General features: G+C 42.3%; 1 protein-coding gene and 2 long non-coding RNA genes across 4 annotated transcripts; 2 read left to right on the top strand and 1 right to left on the bottom strand.

The window, feature by feature from the left end:
* Positions 1-962: 962 nt before the first annotated feature.
* On the bottom strand, positions 963-19,856 carry CRBN (cereblon). Of its 2 annotated transcripts, none has more exons than XM_002186963.7 (11): positions 19,706-19,856; positions 16,203-16,315; positions 14,650-14,852; positions 13,653-13,802; positions 12,131-12,293; positions 10,768-10,830; positions 10,271-10,355; positions 10,006-10,121; positions 6,910-6,974; positions 5,623-5,754; positions 963-3,881 (listed from the first exon to the last, which is right to left on the bottom strand). In XM_002186963.7, exons 1-11 carry the CDS (start codon positions 19,770-19,772, stop codon positions 3,698-3,700), a joined length of 1,341 nt encoding a protein of 446 aa, XP_002186999.2. In that variant the 5' UTR covers positions 19,773-19,856; the 3' UTR covers positions 963-3,697. The 2 variants fall into 2 exon arrangements, with proteins under 2 accessions (XP_002186999.2, XP_012429169.2); XM_012573715.5 differs by having other exon boundaries at positions 16,203-16,312; positions 19,706-19,833.
* LOC140684898 (uncharacterized) lies at positions 14,711-16,155 on the top strand. The gene is made up of 2 exons (XR_012057850.1): positions 14,711-14,849; positions 15,732-16,155. It is a non-coding gene; the product is annotated as an uncharacterized lncRNA (long non-coding RNA).
* On the top strand, positions 19,037-21,336 carry LOC140684897 (uncharacterized). Its single transcript, XR_012057849.1, has 2 exons — positions 19,037-19,352; positions 20,874-21,336. It is a non-coding gene; the product is annotated as an uncharacterized lncRNA (long non-coding RNA).
* Positions 21,337-22,356: the final 1,020 nt, after the last annotated feature.

Here is a 22,356-nt window from a genome sequence, read left to right as displayed (position 1 = left end):
ATGTCCAGCCCTGAGATGGGCTGGGTGTGCCCGGATCCAATCCTGCTCCCAGATTTAATCACTGGTTTATGTCTAAAGGGCTGTTCAGCTGTCAGGGAACCTTTGCACAAATTTGTGCCCCAGGATTAAGGATGACAACCTAAATCATCCACCTGAACAGCAAGGAATGATTTATTCAAATTGATGCTGGTAATGATTAGCCTGAAAAGACTTTAATCAGAATTATTTACTACACAGCATAGAGAGTTACAGCTGCTGTAGAGTGCACTATTAAATCAATCATTTCAAAGCCAGCTTAATTATTAGTAAGTAGAAATTGATGGGTTTAATTGGAGATTATTTGGCCAAGCTGGTCCCTAAAATCAGGGGGAGCCCCATTTCCTCCATCCCTCACTGATAACACAGAGGATCCTGTTAAAAATCTCCAGGGCTCCCAAAAACAGCAAAACCAGATTATTCCACAAGAACCTTCATGAACAGCACCTGTGTTCCAACACCTCTTTAAACATCAGCCCCTGCTTGAGGTTTCCCATTGGTCTATCGAGCATTTCTGATTACCTTCAAGAAAAATTAACCCCTAGGAAAATGAAAGGCATGAAAGAAAAAAAATATTCACATATTTTAGGCAAGCAGTGCCAGTTTGGGCTATGGAAAAATGCTGGGTTTAAATAAACTCTCCTTTTTAGAGTATGGGTTATTTGAATAGCAAATGGGGAGAGAAGAGATGAAGAAGTCTGATATACATATGGTCAAGTAAAGCTCTCCAAGAGATTGCTTGACTAATTAAATGATATTCACAATGCGTTTTAATTACCTCTCCCCTCTCTCTCATGTTATTCCTATCTTCTCTGCCTTGAGCCAGCTGAGCCAGCACAGATTTGGAAGTGAAACTTTTACTTTTTGCAGCTAAAAACCCAACACAAACATTTCCTTTTCCCACCCTGACAATCAGCAACACCAGGTGAGTTTTGAAACAAATTTAATTTTATTCTTTGCAAATATTTGCAAGCCACAAGATTTGTCAGAAAAGTTGTCCCAAAAGGCAGAGAGAAGGAAGAGTTAAAGCAGAGACTGGGCTACTCCTGGAGCAGTTCACAGAGCAATTAAAGGTGACAAAGAGAGGAACAAATGAACTGCAGCACATCCAAAAAGAGCATTAATAAAAAACAAATGAGTATCTGAAATATTTTAAACCCAGTGTACAAGTGGTTCTACCTATTTGTCAAAATGAACCTAAAATAAATGAAAACTTGCAAAGTTACAGGATCTGGCTGGGGTGTCGGTGATGCTGCAATGATGGCTTGAAAATGAATCTGTGCTGTAAATCCTGTCATCCCTCAGTCGTGCCCACTGGATTAATTAATTCCTGCAGGAAATTACTCAGCCAATCAATGGGGTAAATTAGAAAATTTTCATCAAATCTGGCTTCCTTTGTTTAGCTCTCCTAAGTAGTTGCTGTCTGTATTTTTCCATACTGATGTTCCAAATTTTCCCTAATTCCCACCAATAGTTTTCCTCTTCAAAACAGACAAAAGTATGGAAAACATGAAGCAGTGAAAGGAACCACCCCCAGCTCCACACCCTGGATATTCTGACAGTTCCCAGTAAGGACTGGATTCACCACAGGACTCAACCTGCAAAGTGTCATGGACTCAATATAGCAAACACTGCACAGGTTTAGCACAGGGAACAGCATCATCAAATGAAATTTAATTAGTGTTAATTTACTCATGACTTACCTCAATTATGTTAGTTTACATTTGACTATATACACAAAAACACCAAAAATATGCTTATTCTGGATTCAAACATTGCCATTTTTAATTGAGAATCCAAAAGACTCGGCCAAAATCCCAAAGAATTGAACCTTTAGACGTTCAGTGACAGCTGAGAAAATCCTTTTGAAATTCCCCTTCCCAGCCCCCGGTGAATGCTCACACCAAGGCAGCAGAAGGTGCTGGGAGCATCCTCCCAAATTCCTGCCACCACCAAGCCCCACTGAGAGCCACAGGAACAACAGACAGGAGGGATTTTGAGGGGAAAAGGAACAAAATAACCCAAATGTAGAGCCCAGATGTGGTCTGGGAGAGCCAGGCCTGGTTCAGTGGATTCACAAACACAGAGGATCCAGGCTCCCTCTCACACCAAGCTTATAATGAATCATTACCAACATCCAGAAAGTTTTCTGGATAAAAATGAGCCATCATCACCCTCTGTTTGCTCAGAGCCACATCCCAAATACTCCTTTTCACAGGTCGCTGCCAGGCCAGGGCACTGCACGTGGAACTGAGCACGGAATTAAAGGTGTCTAAGAAGAACAGAAGCAGCACAGAGGTAGAAAGTTTCGAAGAACTAAACCTGAGTTACACAATTAATCTCTACATACCTGCCATGACAAATACCCAGCAGCAAGTCCATGGTCTGGGGTGTTTTTCCAGCTGGAGGTACCACACTGCCATGGGAATCAGCTCCTGTGTGCCAGGCTTGGCCTTAGCTGAGGTGATCTGTCCTTGCTACACCTGCCTGGAGCCTGACAAGAACAACCAACCAGTGGCTCATGTCTTAAACTTGACTAGCTTAACATCACTGTGAAGAAATGAAGAGTGAATGATAAAAGCTTCACAAGAAAAACAAGTGTTTATGTGCACAAGCACTAAAAAAAAACAAACTTCATTGTCATCAACAAAGTGCATTCTGAGAGGAAAAAAAACAATAAATCGGTGGCAAAAGCTGCCCCAGATTGGCACCCAATTTGTGGAGCACAGACAAAATAAAAACCAAACCAAAACCCAAGAAACCTCCCCACAAAAAAAAGCACTCCCTGTATTTCTGTTTTATTTGGAAACTTTTGCTCTTTATAAGTTGATAATGTGAAATTTTACTTTATGATCTAAAAGTTACAATGAAATAATTAAAAGAGATTTTTCCTTCCCTTTGTCACAAGTGCTACTTAAAAATCACCTCAGTGGGGTGTTTTAGAGTCCTTCCCAAATGCCTGGACACCTCCACTGGTAAATTTACCAGGAATAATTTGGGGAAGTAACCGAAGCACACTGAACAGAAGATGACAATGCTGTTTACCCTCTGGGACTGACCTGTGCACTTCTTATCAACAGTTTAAAATTTAAGACTTCTAAAGTCAAATGGACTAAACAGATGAGACAACTTCTAAGGAACAGACACTTCCCCATGGGGTCCATCCTGGGAGGCAGCTGCAAGTCCAACTTTTGCACATTCCAGCAGTCAGAAACTCTCAGGTTGCTTCTCTCTTCCACGGTTATTCAGCAAAAAGCAGCACAAGCAGCGAACCTGAGGGACTTCAGAGTTAGAAACGGGGATTTTCAGCAAACCACGTGTAAGTGTGTTATGGCAAACACTCCACAGCAGGTCACTGCTATCTACCATCGCAGGAATATTGCATCAATCAGACTCTGCTTTTTGGGATTTTAGTTTGGTTTTAGTTTCCATCCCCCTTCCTTCACGGCAAGTGGGAATTACACAAGTCCAGTCACAAGGTGTGTCCACGCGGATCAGAGATTTCCTGGTGTCCCACGTGGCCCTTCATTCATTCCGGTGTCCCCTGGCACCCCTCTGCAGGGAGGGCACAGGGTGAGCCTGGTTCCCTGGGGATGGGAGCGTGGTTCCCGGGGTTCCTGGGCTGAGGAAGCAGGAGCAGCACTGAGCAGTGCCCGGGCTGTCACAGGCACAGCAGCGGCGAGCGGCCGCGCTCCGAGTCCTCGGCGTCCTCGGGCATGCGGGGCAGCAGCGCCGAGCGCGTCAGCCCCCAGAACTTGGGGGGGCACAGCTCCTTCCTGGTGGCCGTGAACTTCCAGCCCATGTGGCTCCCGCAGATCCTGCACTGGGCTATGGTCCAGGCGTACCTGCCCAGGGCACAGCAAAGCCTCCGTCAGGGAAAAGGCCTTTGGAAAACGCTCCAGCATTCAGCAGGTGACAGTCCCCAGCTCGGCTTGGGCAGCAATCCCCAGCTCGGTTTGGGTAAAAACTCCAAACTGCATTTGGGTACCAATCCCCAGCTGGATTTGGGTAACAATCCCAAACTGGATTTGGATATCAATCCTAAACTGCATTTGGATACCAATCCCCAGCTGGATTTGGGTAACAATCCCCAGCTGGATTTGGATACCAATCCTAAACTGCATTTGGATACCAATCCTGAACTGCATTTGGATACCAATCCTGAACTGCATTTGGATACCAATCCTAAACTGCATTTGGATACCAATCCTGAACTGCATTTGGATACCAATCCTGAACTGCATTTGGATACCAATCCCCATCTGAATTTGGATACCAATCCTAAACTGCATTTAGATACCAATCCTGAACTGTATTTGGATACCAATCCTGAATTGCATTTGGATACCAATCCCCAGCTGAATTTGGGTCACAATCCCCAGCTGAATTTGGATACCAATCCTGAACTGCATTTGGGTAATAACCCTAAACTACATTTGGATACCAATCCCAAACTGTATTTGGGTACCCATCCCCAGCTGCATTTGGGTAACAACCCTAAACTGCATTTGGGTACCAATCTCCAGCTACATTTGGATACCAATCCCCAGCTGGCTTTGCAAAGAATCCTCAGGAATCCCAGCTCCCATCTAAAACCCTGCAGAGTTCCAAAAAATGAAGACAAAACCCCTACAAATATCCCACCCCTAAAGCCCTCTGTTGCCTCTTCAAAGAGAGGAAGCAAGCAAAGCTTTTTATTGCCCCAGAAATGCTGAGAGCCCTGAAGAGGGGTCACAAAACTTCTCAGAGTAAATTATTTAATGGCAATTAAAGTAATTTTTGCCCTGCTTTTCAAATAACAGGGTGCTGCCATGCACCTCCCATGGCAGCAGAGCTTTTCTATAACAGTTTTATGAGGTAGAACATAAATATTTCAAAACCATCATAGAAGAGCTGAGAAAACACAAAAGGACGAGCAATATTAACTCCAGATATTAAAAGTCTCAAATTTTCTTTAGGGAATGTTAAAACATGTGGCAGGAGTGCCAGAACCCTCCAAATCATTGCTCAGTTCTCTGTGATATTCCAGGAAAAAAAATCCTGGATGCAAGACCTGTTATTTACTAAGCAAACTTTTAAATGTAAACACTTAATTATATTACTGTCTCAGAAAGGCAGACTCATTATTAATTATTTATTATTAAAATAAAGATAATCAGATGTTAAGAGTTTTTGTTTCATGTAACATTTATTCCATTTTTAGATATAAAAATGTATTTCAGTAGACGAAGTGTATTTATATATTCTGGTTTTCACTTGCACTAAAGCCATGTGAAAACAATTCTGGAAACTGCTGTACTTTAAACAAAACTACACACAAATTTCCAGACAACTTGGTTTAAACAGTTTGGATTCTAGACTATGTTTTAAAATCTTAATATTTCCTCATTAAAAAAATATTAAATTCTGCAATATTTTATGTGATTTTTCCATTTTATTCTGTATTTTGAATAAGTCTAAATTTACTTCCTGATTTTTTACATGAGCAAAATGATGACATATGCCTAAAAACCACAATATTTACTATTCCAACCTCTCAGAAATAACCAATTTGGGTAATTTTCTATAAAATATTGCTGCTCTTACCCAGGGAACCAGCTGTGCTCTGTGGAGGGCCGTCCACTGAGACTCAGGTTGGAGGCTTTGTATACAGTGAGGGTTTCATGGATGTATCCGTGGGGATTCACGTAGGCTGCCATGGGCCCACACAAGGATAAGCTACAACACACGAAGAATTTTGTCAGAAAGCAAGGAAAAATCAAAATAAACCAGCCCCAAAGGGTGGCAAATGGAAACAGAGGAAAAACTGCCAGCAAGGCTTAAAATATTTCAACCGAGTAAAAAATCCCCACTTTTTGTAGGGGGAAAAAAAAGTGACTTGAATTGTAGCATTAAAAACTGAAAGAAAATAGATGCTGGTTTAAAATATCATTGCTCAAATTTCCCTAGAATTGCAGGAAAGTACATGATAGACTCATCCTGTGTATTACTTTATACATGAAGGTCCAAGAAAAGCAAGGAAAATGTAACTTTAGAAGTAAGCAAAAACGTTCATTTATTGCACCAACTTCCCAGCACCTTCTGTTAAAATTTATCATATTGACACAGCAGGAATTGTGGTGTCTGCAATCCATTATTTGATTATAAGATAAGAAATGGATTTTAATTACCCCATCAGCTGCTTATCACACTGATAAAGAAAAACTGTGGGGAGTCTTTGTTAACCCAAACCATCTTTTAACCTTCCCATTATCAGAGGGATGGGCTGATGGGAGTTAATCAAGATTTAAAGCAGTGACAAGGCTGACAGAAGCAGCAATTACGTGGGAAATGTAATTGTTGTTAAACATGGGAAATATTGTATAAGGCAAATAAAGAATTGGGCCAGTTATCAGGAATAACCTTAAATTCTTCAAAGGAAAAAGGGATCACAACACTTATTGGCTTAAATAGGAACCTTCCCTGCGTGCCAGCATCCTGGGAGCCTGTTTATATCCCCTAATTAGTGCATTTTAATTGGCTCTTATGGCCCGTTGACACATAAATGAAGTGCTGAGAAATAAAATTTGGGAGATCAAAAACTTTATTCAGAAATACCAGGATGAAAAAGTCTTTATGTGACACATTTATTCAATGCGAGGTGCTGGGGGTGTGGCACAACACCAATTTCCCTTCCAATATACCTGGAAATGCTGAGATTCCCAAACTTTTTATTAAAAAAGCTCAAATATAAACTGTCTATAAATATTTACTTAAATTTTATTGGAGCTGTGGCAAACCCAGCAGTTTTAAGACTTAACCCAGCTTAATCTGCTTTGCTGGATCCGTGTTTCTGACCTAGGAGCTGCCCAAGATGAAGAGTAATAAACTCACCTGAATATTTCATTCTTAGTAGTTATTTCTGTGTCTTGGCATTGCTTACAACAGAGAGATGTGCACTGGGAAAGAGAAACAAAGAGAGAAATTTCATTAATTTCCAGATGCTTGTCAGCAGTGGGAAATAAAAAACGTCTCTCCATCATAACAGACTTTGGACCAATTGTTTTGTTCAGCAGTCACTGATGTGGGCTATTTTTTCTATGCATTTTGCTTATTTAAACATGAATTATTATCTAAAAGACATAATAATTTTCATATCATCCCCTCATAAAAAGATCCACACACAGAGAATGGGATCTGACTCCACAAAGATAATAAATGAGCCAACCTTTTAAGGTCTCTAAAGGCTAATTCAGAAAAAACAACCTTTGCTCTTCTGCAATACAGCACAGAAAAGGCAGATGAGACAAATGCAATCATTAAGTCTTTCTTAAATTTGAGGGTACTGTAGATCAATGGGTTTAATTTCCTCACAAAAATAGGTAAAACATATTGATCTCTCTTGTGGAGATTAGAACAGATTAATCCATCTTCCACAATTTCTACAAAGTAGAACTAAACAATTCATCACTGACACTGCCCAGGAAAGAAGCATTTAAATCAGCTCAGCAGAACACTCCCATTCATTTTCAGCACGTGCATTAACTGTACTTCTTTTTAAGGGTAATGCCTGTGAATTTCCCCCGAAATGAGGATTTTGGAATAAAGTGCTGCACTCAGGGACAGTGCTCTTAAAACCAAGAGTTTGTGCTTCTGAGCGCCCTGACTGTGACACCACACAAACCACTCTCTCCTCTGCTCCCTTCAGAGGTTTTGTTGGCTTTCAGCTGCTCCAGCTCCTCTCCTGGAGGTGCCCCTGCTCCTGCCCCACTCTCGATTTTTCAGGGCTCTGAAGGTCAGGGTGACCCCAAGATCATAAGAGTCTTCACTCCCTCAGCCAAAGAAGGAGTCTGGAATGTATCCAATTGCACTTTTAAGGTTGTGTATTCTTTCTTATCTAAACATTCTCTGACCTGCTGAGCTCTGTCTAGAAATGCCATGGATTTCTGCCCTCGAGCCTCAGGTGGCTCTTATTTTATACACTCAAAACTACATGTGTATGTTTACAATTTATTACCAACTGTTATCACCTATGTTAGATTGTGAATCTCTACTTTGAGCTAATAGAAAAGTGTCACTATCACACTAAGACACGGAGGATAAGAAGGAAAAGAAGGCTAGGACATGCCCAAATTCCTCTATTTTGACCCCCTGAATTATATTCTAAAAATCTCCAAATTCTACTTTTTTACTTTGTGCTAATTCAAATATCACACTACTCTAACCCTTGTGGCTTGTAATTCTTCATAAAAAATTGGCAGCTTTTTCCACAGGCTAAAATCAAAGCCACAGGCGGTTTTGACTTCATGCCAGGGTCTGGAGCAGCCAGGGCAGCCAGAGGGATGTGCTGGACTCTGACACCACTCTGCTCACTGGAGATGAGGAAGGACAAGAGCTCAACTCCTCAGATCCTCTCCAGCCTCTCTGGAACCTTCCATGTTCTCTCCTGCCAGGAACCTTCCACACTTCACCCACAGGTTGCACTCCAGTGCTCACTCGAGTCCAATCCAGCCCCTCTCATTGCATGGCTCCACTTCCAAACCTCTCTAATGACTGCAATTAGCACTCCCAAGTGGAATTCACAGTGCTACACCCGGGAGTCAGCACATTCCTTTCAACAAGCATTGGGAAAGCTGATAAAAGTACAACATAATTCACTGGCATCAAAGGAAAATGGATCAGCTCTCAGGATCAGTTTTATTATTGGAAATTACATCCTGAACAAGCCAGAGCATCCTAAAGAACCCTGGATAAAAAGGACTGGTTTGGATAAAAATGCTGCTAAATAAGCTGCAAAAAGCCATCATGCACTCCCCATTCTGACACTAACACAGAACACTTAAACACATTTACAGACCAAAATGTCACATGGTGATGAAGAAAACACTTCTTGGGTATAGGCTAAAAAGCAACTTTAACTTGAATTTATGAGGCTAATTTAAGTTCTCCTGCCTCTTTGGAATTTATGGAAAATACACCATTACTGAACAGGAACAGTTCTCAGCAGCACTTGAGTTTCAGGATGTTTTCAGAGTTTCGACTCAGAAAAGACAAGTGAAATTCAGTCTGACTGCAGCCTCAGGCAAACACCTGCCCATTTTGTCTCAGCATTTGGAAAAGATGTTTTCTGTCTCCTTTCTTTAAATTTATGGTGCATGAATTTGGGAAGAGGATCACTATTAAAATGACCCTCAGGTTCACCTTTCCCTAGAAACAGGCAAGAATTTAATGACACTACTTTTTTAGGCAAACAGGCAAAATTCCCATTGCTCTGTGTCCATCAGACAAACACAGTACTCTTATTTAGAAAATATAAATTATTACCAAGAACTGTACTACATAAAAATAGAACATTTAGAACATTACAAGGCCATGGCAATGGAAAGAAGGCAAGGGAAACAAGTTTTTCAACATCTTAACAAGGAATTGCCTATGAAATAAGTGTCTTTTACAAAATAAAAAATCCGTTTAGTCCAATCTTTAGATTTATGCTCAATACTACAAAGATTTTGCTATAAAATCCAAAACTTTCCATGGTGTCAGTGTGGGGCTGTGATGGTTCTTAACAACACTGAACTTCTAGCACCACCTCTTGGGTAAAAAAGTGCTGTGCCACACTGGAATACTTGTAACAAAAGCAAATATATATTACAGATAATATATATATATAATATATATTTTTATATGTTATATGTTCAGTATAATATGTTATATTATATATTTTATATATTATAGATATGTATTATATTCTAATATTATATTATGTGTTATATATACTATATTATACATCATATGTTTTTTCTTGCTGCCAAACATAATCCAGCACTGAGACATCATTTTCCTTTCGAGCAAACTTTTGGAGAAATACTAGACCACCCAAATTCATCCTCTGGAAGGTTTAGCTGGAAATTCCATCATTTCTGCAAGATATTCTAACAGTCACTCCTATTTTTTTGGCAATTTGATGGCAAATAAAGGAGAATCACTCACTTTGTTCATGATATCCAGCTCACAGCGCAGCCTCTGCACAGCACTGCCTATTTTGAGCAACTGGATACGTAAAGCATCATCGATGGGCAGGCAGGCAGCAACTCTGTAAGAAAAATCTAGAAATGAGAAAGCAGCAGGTCTGTTAGAATTAACAGAGAAATCATTCCAACTATTTCTATTTACTCTGCCACAGGGAATTATCTAAGCTGTGGTCTCTTAAGAAATTTTTAAAAAATTTAAAATGTGGGTTCAGAAAAGCTCGTACCTACTGGGTTTGAAGGAAGAGATTCATCTTTAAGGTTTTCATCCCACTCATGGAGCTGCCTCTTGACTCTCTCCATCAAGGTTTCCTTTTGTTAGAAGAAAAGCCTAATTTAAATACACAGGTATTGCTGTTTTCTTCTTAGGAAAAAAACAAAAGGGAAGCAAAATGTAGAGTAAGCTCTTTTCCCTAAGTGGACAGTAGTTTTTAATTAGAGAATAATTAAAGAATCACTTTGTACCTGCATATTTTAACTGGTTTTGCTCTGAGACAACACAGAAGGAACCAGAATCTCTGCTATCCCTCCCAGACATTTGCTCTAAAAAGGGAACAACCACAGTGGGGGAAGCCCTCCCTGATCTTTTCACACTACTCTGAATATAAAATGCTTTAAAATGGAAATTATGAGCCAATAAAATTAAAGCTTTTCTATTACCCCATACTCAGATATTACAACTATAAAGCTCTCTGCAGGTTATTTGGTTTAAGGGGGCACTTACAGCATCATAGAGAGAGTAGAGCCAGGGGGGCCAAGATGTCAAGCTTGCACAGTGGAACTTCCTCTGAAACCAAACCCACAAATATTTATTCTTTAACAAAGACAGACTTTAGGGACAGCTTTTTTGAAATAAATAAAACACGGAAGACAGAACTGATTATTTAAAGATACAAGGAATTATCCCCATCAGGACCAGCACCTCACTGTGAAGCTTCCAAACCCATTTTCAGATGCACTGAGGGCTAAGCCTTCTGAACAGGACAATACATGGATTTTGTCACAAAACCTGTTTCTGCATTAGAGGGACTTCTGATGTTTAGCAATAAAAAATGATGTATTTCAAAAGTGTGTCTTTCTGAAATGGAGACAGTTGAAAATTTAAGTGCTGTTAACAGTGCATCTGTTCCTAAGTCTCCACCAGCTGTCCCTGGAACCACCAAATTTCCACCAGTGTAATGTCATTTGTTTAATTAACCAATTTTCTCCAGTGATTTCTGAACACAGAAATTGAGAACTTTAGTTAATAAAAGTCTAAAAAGCAGCACACAGCACAGCTACATTGCTTTTCGAAAGAGGAGCTCATATTGCACTGCAAATATGTACAAACTCAATTGTCATCTCCCCCTTGAGGGCCACTCTCCTCATTTACAAATGGCACCAGTAGGGAGAGGGAGGTCAACAGGACAATCACCCTGCTCTGCATCTGCATCCCAGGTTTTTCCTACAGTGGGTGCACTTCATTTCAGCTTCACCTGACAAAATCAGCCTTGGAAAGGGATTCCAAGCCCAGAATTTCTGGGCTCATTAACTCACATGAACTTGGTCAGGAACTCTGAGAATCAAGAGCTCTTTGTTACTAATGGAGTTTTTAATTTGATTTTGAGGGTAGAAGAGTTCAAAACCATTAAAGAAAAAAGCAAATTCAAACATCAGTTGAGCAACTAGCATTCTGTATTAATTTCTGGAGGCAGTTCCAAAGATCTCTACAGAGACACAAGATTTCAAGGTAACTTCTCTGTCAATGACCAAAACAACAGAATAAATAATAAACAAACAAAGATACAAACTGGCACAGATTGCTCAGAGAGGCTGTGGCCTCCCCATCCCTGGAAGTGTCCAAGGCCAGAATGGAGGGGGCTTGGAGCAACCTGGGATAGTGGAAGGTGTCCCTGCCCTTGGGATGGATGGGCTTTAAGGCCCTTTCCAACCCAAACCATTGTGTGATTCCATGAAAAGCAGGAGGTTGGAACCTGCCTTCCCTGTTGTGCCTCCTCCTCTACAGATACTGATTCTCAAGATGCCATCAGAAATTAAGACAGAAAACACAAAACCACAATAACCAGAGCTGTAGAACAACTTCTCACCTTCTGGTACTTCTGCCACCACTGCCTGATGGCTCTGTCCTGCCAGGAGGTGGGCTTGGAAGAGGGAAGCACGTGGCACCTGCTGAGAGACTGCAGCTGCACTGCTGCCATGGTGGGAGGCAGCACTCGCTCAGGCAGGATTTGTACTTTGGCCTGCTGGATTCTGAGAAAGGAAACAAAAAGATGAGGTGTACACGTATTTTTTATATGTTTTTTTTTTCTAATACATGCATTTTAAAAAATGGATTTTACTGCTTATGGGAACACAGGCTGGTGCAATGGATTAATCACTGCACAGTACTAGAGAACTTAACAACCCATTCCATCAGAACTCCTTTTTATCTTAGAGCACTACAGATCTGTTGGGATTGTGGTGGACAGAAGTACAGACAGACTGGCACTGGCAACACAGCTGAACGTTCCACAGTCTCAGCACTATAGATTTAGATTTTTGTCTCCTCAAGTTACTTTTGGTACAAATAATCAGCTCTTCCATCTCATTGCCTCAGTTTAGCTGAAATGCACTTTGCTATCTTCAAACCACAAAAGCTTCTGTGCTCAGCTAGAGGTCAGAATCAGCAGAAATAGGATACAGACTCTGATCAGATTTTAATATCCCAGCATCAAAGGTCACCTCTTCCACAAAGACCTCAGTAAGTTGTCCAGCAGGAAAGACTTCATGTTTTATCAGGATTATGCAGCAGAAATCCTGAAATATTGAGGGGTGTGTCATTAATGACAATTTTTGAGGCCTGTGTCATTAGAAAATTTCTCATTTTCTCACAGGGACAGAACTGAACTGGTAACTTACAACAAATTATAAGATTATGTTGTACCAAAAGCACTCAGGAATCAGAAACACCAAGAATTATGGAAATGTTCTTCTTGCTAAGGAGCTCTGGACAGTGAATTCCAGTAACAAAGCTGCTGCTGCTGCAGTTGTCCAAGCACTGCCACCGTGTGTCCAAGCAGGGCTTCTCCTACGCTGTAACATTCAGAGTCTGTTATTGGGAATCACATGTTACAGAGCAAACAGCACAAGTATCCCTCATTTCTTCAGCTGCAGGTCACAAAACCACAGAAATGCTGCTCCCAGGCCTCTTTCTACAGCAATGCCTCTATGCTGAATTGCAGGAGACAGGTGAGTCGCTCTAGATTTACAGATTTGGAGTAATATTTCCCAAGCCCTGCAGAAAATATGACAGAAGCTCTAGCAACTGTGCTAAGAATTGTCACATGCTCCCAGATCAATGCTGGAGCCTGGACCTCTGGCCAGTGACACTGCCATGGTGCAGGGCACGATGCCAATGAGTTGAAAATGAGGGAAGACTCAGCAGGTTCTTACTGGATGTTCAGGATTTTGATCACTTTTAGAAATGGAAAAAGGCATTAATTACGTAGTATGTTAGAACTAATCAGAAGAGCCTTTAACATCACAGCTATCAAACTGGAGTATGGAATATAAAAGCATACTCTTAGGAAAGTTGACTTGAGTACAGAATTAACTCCATAATTTTCTTACCCATCTGACTGAGTTCGTATTTCAAGCACCTTGAACCTCTGTCTTCCTATTGCTTTCACCTTGACTGTTTCAACTCCGTATTCCTGCTCTTCTCTGTAGGCATAGATTTCTGCTGTCGTTCCAAAATGTGCTTCCCTTTCATGTGCATTGCTAAGAGGACAAAATTAAAAGATTAATTAAATTAATTAACCCACGCCAAACAGCACTGCTCATTCAGACTCCAGTCTGCCTGCACTGACTGTACATGATTGGTCTGATCAAAAAAGCAATTTTTGGTAAAATACCTTCAATTAATCACAATAATAATTTTTCCATCATAAAGCAATCTCTATTGTTTTGGTTGGTTGATTTGTTTTGCCAGGTGACTTGATTTTATTTTAGGGTCTAGATGTGACATTCTGGGAGCACAGGGATCACCAGCGTGTCAGCACTGCAAATGCAGACACTGAAAGCACTGAAAGCAAACACTCTTTGGATTGACTTTGTAACAGGAACTGTTCCCACCTCCCACACAATTAATCCATAGTAAATTGCAGGGGGAAGAGGGAGGAACATTCCCAACTTCTTCTGGCACCCATCAGCTTTTCTGTTCTCCACTCTTCTATCACCTCCTGTCTCTCAACTCCACTGGGAAACATTTGCCAGCGCTTGTTAGCTCACACACAAAACAAGCAACAATACAGCTCTCAAAACAAGAATGTGACTTCGACATTGCAGGTCAAGGCTTATTCTTTAACAAGATGGAACAAACAGTTACTGAACAGAAGAGGCTGCTCAAACAAGGACGCAGATCAGCACTCGCTGTTTCTCCACACAAACACGAGGCGCTGTCAAGCACCTACACTGCCATTACATATCGGAACACAACTTCTGTTAAAACAATTTCAGCTCGTTATCGAGCACAGAACTGACGCAACCATCTGCTTTTGCTTTAGTATCCACAGAAACCGTGCTACAAAACATGCTACACAACCAGCGACCCGCCCGTGGCTTTTACCTGTATGCAAGGACAGCAAAGGTTCTGTCTTTCTGAATTAAATTCCGCACCATGCTAACCTCTTGCGGGCGGAAGAGCTGCAGCGGCAGCGTCTGCCCGGGGATCAGCATCACCATCAGCCGGGGCAGCACGGGGATCAGCTGGCAGCTGTCGTCGTCGTGCAGCGTCCTGCCGTGGAACTCCTCCATGTCCGAGCCCAGGTACTGCCGAGGGCAGGGCGGGGCTCAGCCAGGGGGCACGGGGCAGCACGGGCACGCAGCTGCTCTGGATTCCCAGCTTTCCATTCCCAGCTTTCCATTTCCTGTTCCCACTCCCATTCCCAGTTTCCCAGTTCCCATCCCCATTCCCAGTTTTCTGATCCCAGCTCCTATTCCAATTCAGTTTTCCATTCCCAGTTTCCCATTCTCATCCCCATTCCCAGTTCCCATCACCATTTTCATGCCCATTCCCAGTTTCCCGTTCCCAGTTCCCATCCCCATTCCCAGTTTTCCATTCCCAGTTCCTTATCCCAGTTTCCCATTCCCAGTTCCCAATTCCCCATTCCCAGTTTCCCATTCTTATCTCCATTCCCAGTTTCACATTCCCAGATTCCCATCCCCATTCCCAGTTTCCCATTCCCAGTTCCCAATACCCCATTCCTAGTTCCCATTCCCATTCCCAGGTCCCAATTCCCCATTCCCAGTTCCTTATCCCAGTTTCCCATTCCCAGTTCCCAATTCCCCATTCCCAGTTTCCCATTCTTATCTCCATTCCCAGTTTCACATTCCCAGATTCCCATCCCTATTCCCAGTTTCCCATTCCCAGTTCCAATTCCCCATTCCCAGTTTCCAATTCTTATCTCCATTCCCAGTTTCACATTCCCAGATTCCCATCCCCATTCCCAGTTTCCCATTCCCAGTTCCTTATCCCAGTTTCCCATTCCCAGTTCCTTATCCCAGTTTCCCATTCCCAGTTCCCAATTCCCCATTCCCAGTTTCCCATTCTTATCTCCATTCCCAGTTCCCAATTCCCCATTCCCAGTTTTCCATTCCCAGTTTCCCATTCCCACTTCCTGTTCCCAGTTTTCCACCCCGTTTGTTCAGCCTGCAGGAAGCTCCAGCGGGATCTAACGTGGCCTTTCAGTATCTGAAGGAGCTCCAGGGGAGATGAACAGAGACTCTTTCCAAAGCATGGAGTGCCAGGACACAGGGAATGGCTCCCACTGCCAGAGGGCAGGGATGGATGGGATATTGGGAAGGAATTCCTGGCTGTGAGGGTGGGCAGGCCATGGCACAGGTGCCCAGAGCAGCTGGGGCTGCCCCTGGATCCCTGGCAGTGCCCAAGGCCAGGCTGGACAGGGTTTGGAGCAATCTGGGATAGTGGAAGCTGTCCCTGCCCAGGGGATGCAATAACTGGGTGCCCTCTAAGGTTTTTCCAACCCAAACCATCTTATGATCTTATGATTCTGTGAAAATAAAATTAAGTTTGTGGCTTAAGCACATTATAATAAAAATATACAAACCCCATTCGAACCTTTTCAGCATCTATTTAACAGACAATATATAAAGACATACCATATGTGATGTGGGCAAACTGGTGTCAAAATTAATGATGTTTGGCTTCTCAGCTTCTTTACTATCTTGGTCTTCCACTTCCATTTCATTGTCATCCTCTTCCTCACTCTCTACTAAGAAGCACATACAGAATATTGTATAGGAATCAATCAGCAAAGACTGAGATACTGAGAAAAACCCGAGAATCAGGGAAATGCATTCAATATTCCCAGGCTACAGCTTTGCACAGGGAAATAAACCAGAGGAAAACAATTTTCTTGTTGTTACAACAAAATCATCGTTCTATAGAAAGGGTCAAAAGCTGATAATTGATTTCTGAAAGCCCGGAGAACAACTTTCCTTGGGAGAAAACAATAAACAAAGGCTGTCAGTTCAGGTTTTCACTGCAGTGGTGCTTCCTTAGCTCAGCTCTGAAGGTTTTCTGCCTGCACAGCAGGATGCCAGATCCCTCCTTGCAGGATGCTGAGAAAAGTCTGAACTGCACAAACCTCACCAGACAAACTGCAAGTGACTAAGAAGCAATGGGAGTGTTCCCACAGAGACTCTTGCTGGTATTTTAGACAATTTCATTGCTGGCAGCCTCTGCTGTGTGTACACCAAACATAAACCCAGCAAAAGCAACTCCTGAGGAAGCCAAACACAAGACTCCAAGGGATTTCAGATACAAAATAGTATTTAAAAAAATTACTGCTTCCTTCCTGTTTTTCTCAGCCAATCCTAAAGTAATTTTCAGGCTAGGGGACAATTATCAGTCACTGCATTAATTGACTCTATTTCTTTGAACACAAATATGATTTATACAGATTGCTATGCCTAAACTACACATTAGCACAAACCAGACTCCAGCATGCTTACACCAATAGCTGCTGGGTAATGGATAATCCCAGTGGTGCTGAAAAACATCATTTAGACCTTGAAAGCTATTACAAGATGAAAAAAAAAAAAGATTTTTACAATAGCCAGTCTAGTTGCCTGCCTTTTCAATTAGTATCTTCTTAAAAAATAGTCCAGAGTTGAAAATATAAAAGGTAGAGGGGTTCTCTCATCCTGAAGGATTCTGCAGAAAAATCTCAAAAAAGAAAAATGTTGCAGAAGCAAAGAATTTCCTTCAGAAATGGGAGCACCACCAAATTCACTATTTCTGAGAGTGGGAATACAAGAGAAGAGTGAAGAAGACATTAAAAGCTGCTATTAGAAAACCTTTTTTTCCCCTCTTTGCCCTCCAGACACATTTGATAAATGTTCCCACAAAATGTTTAGTCACTGGTCTTATTTCTGCTTCACCTCACTTGTTTTTTTTTTTTTTTTAATAGCTCATACTTTACAGAACCTGCTTTTACAGATCCATCCCCTGTTGAATTTATCTCAGCAAGAAATGATCCAGCATGACAGCAAAGGAGGTTACAGACTCTCTTTGGTATTGTACCTAATTACAGTCCTTCCAGCAATGAGACACCATCTGCCTAATGACTGTTAAAAATACTCCACATCTATATGAAATTTCTTATATTCAATTAGCAACCCTAACCACGAACAATTACAAAATGTTTAAGGTGTCCAAAGCAACCATTATTTTACTTAGTTTGATGGAAGAGAAGAGCAGGAAGTTTTTGTTTGGTTCTGGGGCATCACTGCTGCATGGAGGAGAGAAAAAAATAAAATATTCTGATTTTTCCACGTGCTCCCATCTGGCTGCACCCATCATTAGTTTTAACAGGGAGAGGCTGTCCCACTTGCTTTTCTGAGCACAGAAGGAATTAGCAGCAGTTGATTGGAAAGAACTGTGCCCTGCAAACTTTTGCTGGCTGTTGCCAAAAGCGCACAGTGGCTGCTGTGTGGTGCTGGCTGAGGGACCGAGATGACTCATTTCACTGCAGCACCACCAGCCAGCCCAAAACACAGAAAATCCCGGCGCCTTCCCTCTCCTCCTCCCTCTCAGCTGGCAAAACAAGCTGAAGCTTTTACACCTCCAACTACGGGGGTTTATTTATCTTTAAACTCCAGGATTAGCAGCACCTCCAGCACACAGGAAAGGGTGAAAAGCGAGCGTTGAAGGCTCCCCTGCATAACAAAAATCACATTTTTCTCACGTTGGTTCACTAACACAACCCAACCCACTCTCAATTTCTTTTTGCAGAAATGAGGAAATATGAACCTCATTTAAGGAAAAGGGACAAGGTTACATATAGGTCATATTAAGGTTATATTAAAGCTGTATTTCCTCAAATATTCAGGAAATAGCCTATTATGGTGATATTAAAGCTGTATTTCCTCAAATATTCAGAAAATAGCTTATATTAAGGCTAGAAATAAGGTGATATAAAAGCTGTATTTCCTCAAATATTCAGGAAATAGCTTATATTAAGGCTGGAAATAACTTAAGGTGATCTTAAAGCTGTATTTCCTCAAATATTCAGGAAATAGCTTATATTAAGGCTGGAAATAACTTACGGTGATCTTAAAGCTGTATTTCCTCAAATAGTCAGGAAAAATTACATTAATTATTATATTGTAATTATTATACTGTAATAATTACAATATATTACGGTGATATTAAGGCTGTATTTCCTAAAAGATTCAGGAAATATTTTCTTATTATTTAAAACATACAGGCCCAAAGAGCTCACAGAATGTCCTGCCATGGGAAATGCCACTGGCTCCTGGCAGGATTTCCTGCTCCCTTCTCCCCTGCACGCTTATTTCTGAAATAATGCTTCTTTTCAGTGAAGCACAAGCTGCTTCCCAACCCATTCGGTCTCCTGGCAGCGTGGCACGCAGAAAACCACATTATTATGCAATAATTATGCAATAATTCCCCGAGTGCGGAATGGCTCTGCTGTGTGTGAGAGATAAGCCGGGCAGCACACGGCATCCAGCACTGCTCTCCTCTCCATCCCTGCTTATTTTCACTGGAAAGCAGAGCAGGAACTTCCTAAAATTAAAAATTCCGCTGGGGCTCTGTGTTTCAGAGAGGTCTCAAGGCACAGAAGAGAAGCGCCGGCTTTGCTCGCTCTGCTGCCTCTCACTCACCGGCTGCCCCGCACATCCGCGGCATTTACTGCCTCGAAGGAACACCTATGGCCTCTGTGGAATATCTATGGCCTCGATGGAGCATTTACGGCCTCGATGGAGCATTTACAGCCCCGAAGGGTTTGTAGGAGCCCGGGAGCAGAGGCCGCAGCAGCCCGCGGCCCCGGGCCCTCAGCGCTCCCCACACGTCCGGGGGCTCTCCCCGCCTCCCCTTCGCTTTGCTTCGCTTTCCTTTCCCTTCCTCTTCTCTCCGCCTCCACTTCCTCTCCCTTTCCTTTCGCTTTCCTTTTCTTTTCCTTTCCTTTTGTTTCTCCTCTCCCTCTCCCCTCCCTCTCCCTCTCCCTTCCTTCTCTTTTCCTTTTCCCCTCCCCGCCTTGCCCGCCGAGCCCCGGCCCGGCGCCTCCCCCGTGGGTTCCCCCGGCCCGCCCCGGCCCGACCCGGCTCGGCTCGGCTCGGCTCGGCTTGGCCCTCACCGGGCAGCAGCTGGAGGTGGTTCCCCATGTTATCCTGGGGCTCTCGGCCTCGCTCCTCGGCGGCCATCGCTGTTTACCCGGAGAGCAGGCTGGGAAGGCGGCGGGGCGGTGGCAGGAGGCGGGCGGAGGTGGAGCCGGAGCAGCGCCGGGAGCTCCGCCGCAGCCGGAACTCCGTGCTCGGCGCTGGGGCTCCATGCTAAGCACTGGGAGCTCCGCCGGAGCTTGGAGCTCCGCGCTCACCGCCGGGGCTCCGCGCTCACCGCCGGGAGCTCCACCGCAGCAGCCGGAGCTCCGCCGCAGCAGCCGGAGCTCCGCGCTCACCGCCGGGGCTCCGCCGCAGCAGCCGGAGCTCCGCGCTCACAGCCGGGAGCTCCGCGCTCACAGCCGGGAGCTCCGCGCTCACAGCCGGGAGCTCACAGCGCCCGTGTGCCCGGTGTGAAAAACGCCAATCGTTTGGTTTTGTTTTTTTTTAATTTTAAAAGTTTAATAATAATCAAATGGTTATAAAAATAGTAATGCACTTAAGAGTAATAAAGTTTAGAGTTAGGACAATTACAAGACAATAAAAAGCAAAGAATTGTTTATGAGGTAATACGTTCTACACAGGAAAAACAAGGAGCAGAAATAGAAATTGTTTTCTCTTTCATTTCTCTCTGTGTACTACGAAAAATCTTGAGAGTGAGAGAAATGTGCTTGCTACACATCATTTTGGTACATCCCATTCCCCGCTTCGTATGCTAATTACTCCAAAATCCATTCAGCATGTGTGGTTTATCCCTTGAAATGGGTCAGTGTCCCTTTCATGGGGATGGGTCCCAAAATAAAAAAGTAAATTAAGTCTTCCTCGTTCTGGCCTTTCTGCCTTTCCAATGCCAATATGACAAATGAACTCTTGGTAGAACTCCCATTCCTTGTCTTCAGTTGGTTTCAGAACAGAGGAGGCCACAATTGTCTTATGTTCCTAAAAGCTATTTATCAGTTTATATTTTTCGTTATAAACCCAGCTAACTAAACATTGTGCTGACAAGCAATCAGTTATTAGTTAACTACTAACTCCTAACTTCATCAAGGCCTACTAATTTATTTTATTTAACTCTAGTAAGGCTTATCTCTAACTAAAATCTTAGCTCCTCTAAAATCTCTAAATTCCTTAAAATTTACATTTCAGGGCCGAGGACACTGAAGCATTTCTGCTGTGAGGGAAGGCTGAGCTGGGGTTCTTCAATCCCGAGAAGAGCTGGCTGGAAGGGGATTTTATCCTGCACGCACATTTTAGTAATTTAATTATTAAAGGATGGAGCGAGGCTCCTCTTGATGATGCCCAGCCGTGGCACAAGAGGAGCGAGCAGAAACTGATGTTCCACCTGCACATGAGGAGAAACTTCCATTGCAGGGGAGCAGCTCCTGCCCTGCTCTGAGGTTGGTGGCATCACCAGAAGTGGTCCACAGGATGCAAAACAGCTGATACACCCCAAAAAGTTCAGTCCAGCTGCCTCTGCACTGCCCAGCTCTCACACAAACGCTGTCTCATCATTTATTGTCATTTCCTTCCCCTTTAAAAACCCTCAAAAAAGCCATATCATGGCCCTGGGATTTCTCTCTAATAAAACGTTCTATTTTTATTGCTGAAATTTTTATTGCATTCTTTGTTATAAATCACTAAACCCACACGGTGTTCCTCAGCACTTCACAATTCCTCTCTCATCTCAGCCTTAATTGTTGTTTTCTCCTTAAAAAGGCTTTTTTTTTGGTGGTTATTCAGAGAATAATTCTGCACTTTCTGCTTTTTAATATCTCCCATTTCAGTTCAGCAATAATATTCTCCCTGCATCAGTGACAGAGCAAACCAATGATTAGCCAGCAAGCAAAACACTAATTTTTAGGGGTTTTTTAATCAGAATTAAAGTGGTTTAGAGAATCACATTTAAAAGACAAATAGCACTGTAATTTCCTTACCATCATGGGTGGAAAATTCCCAAGCAATCATTATCTATACTGACCTGAATGGGCCTTTAGAGCAACAATCAATATCACATTTGCCAAAAGAGCACAAACATGCCCATGATGATGCATTAAACGTTTATAAAATACAATAATCACTTAAATGATTAAGTTATGATTCCACAACTTTTTCTGCATTGTCACAGTGTAATACACATAATTGCAAGGTATTGTACCTGATAGTTTACTATAATAAAAAAAAAAAAGAAAAAAAAAGACATGCTTTTCTTGTCAGGCTGGCCAACTAACAATAAAAAAATTATGAGCCCCTTCTCCAAACCCTGGGATTTTATTAAGAAATATTATTATAAATATTTTTAAATTATTTTGATATGCTGAAATATTTCTATTTCTGTTGGTTTTTTTACTAAGTTGCTGGAGGTATATTTGTGTCACACTTTTATGTTTGTTTCTGCACTCTTGAAGGATAGATTTTATTTTTAGTGGCTCCTGGGATTCTCCAAAAACTCACATAACTGAAGAAGCTAAGATTTCTTTTAGGAAACCCTAAATTCAATAATAATAATAAAATGATAAGTAGTGAGGACTCTGGGAGTATTTTGGATGCTGTTGCAGATGTTTATCACCCTAACTCTGCTAACAGCTCTGTCTATGAGGGACATTTTGAGTTCCAACACTAGTTCTGCTGA

This window comes from Taeniopygia guttata, chromosome 12 (assembly GCF_048771995.1).
Source record: "Taeniopygia guttata chromosome 12, bTaeGut7.mat, whole genome shotgun sequence".
NCBI classification, from domain to species: Eukaryota; Metazoa; Chordata; class Aves; order Passeriformes; family Estrildidae; genus Taeniopygia; species Taeniopygia guttata.
Note: the sequence above shows the minus strand (reverse complement) of the source record. Positions and strands in the feature narration are given on the sequence as shown.

Bases quoted from the DNA above. Each gene is read 5' to 3' on its own strand.
- CRBN (XM_002186963.7), bottom strand. From the start codon at position 19,772: ATGGCCGCCGAGGAGCGAGGCCGAGAGCCCCAGGATAACATGGGGAAC. The intron at 16,316-19,705 runs GTGAGGGCCAAG...TGTGCTTCTTAG, and splicing joins CCACCTCCAGCTGCTGCCCG to TAGAGAGTGAGGAAGAGGAT. The intron at 14,853-16,202 runs GTATGTCTTTAT...TGCCCTCGGCAG, and splicing joins GTTTGCCCACATCACATATG to TACCTGGGCTCGGACATGGA.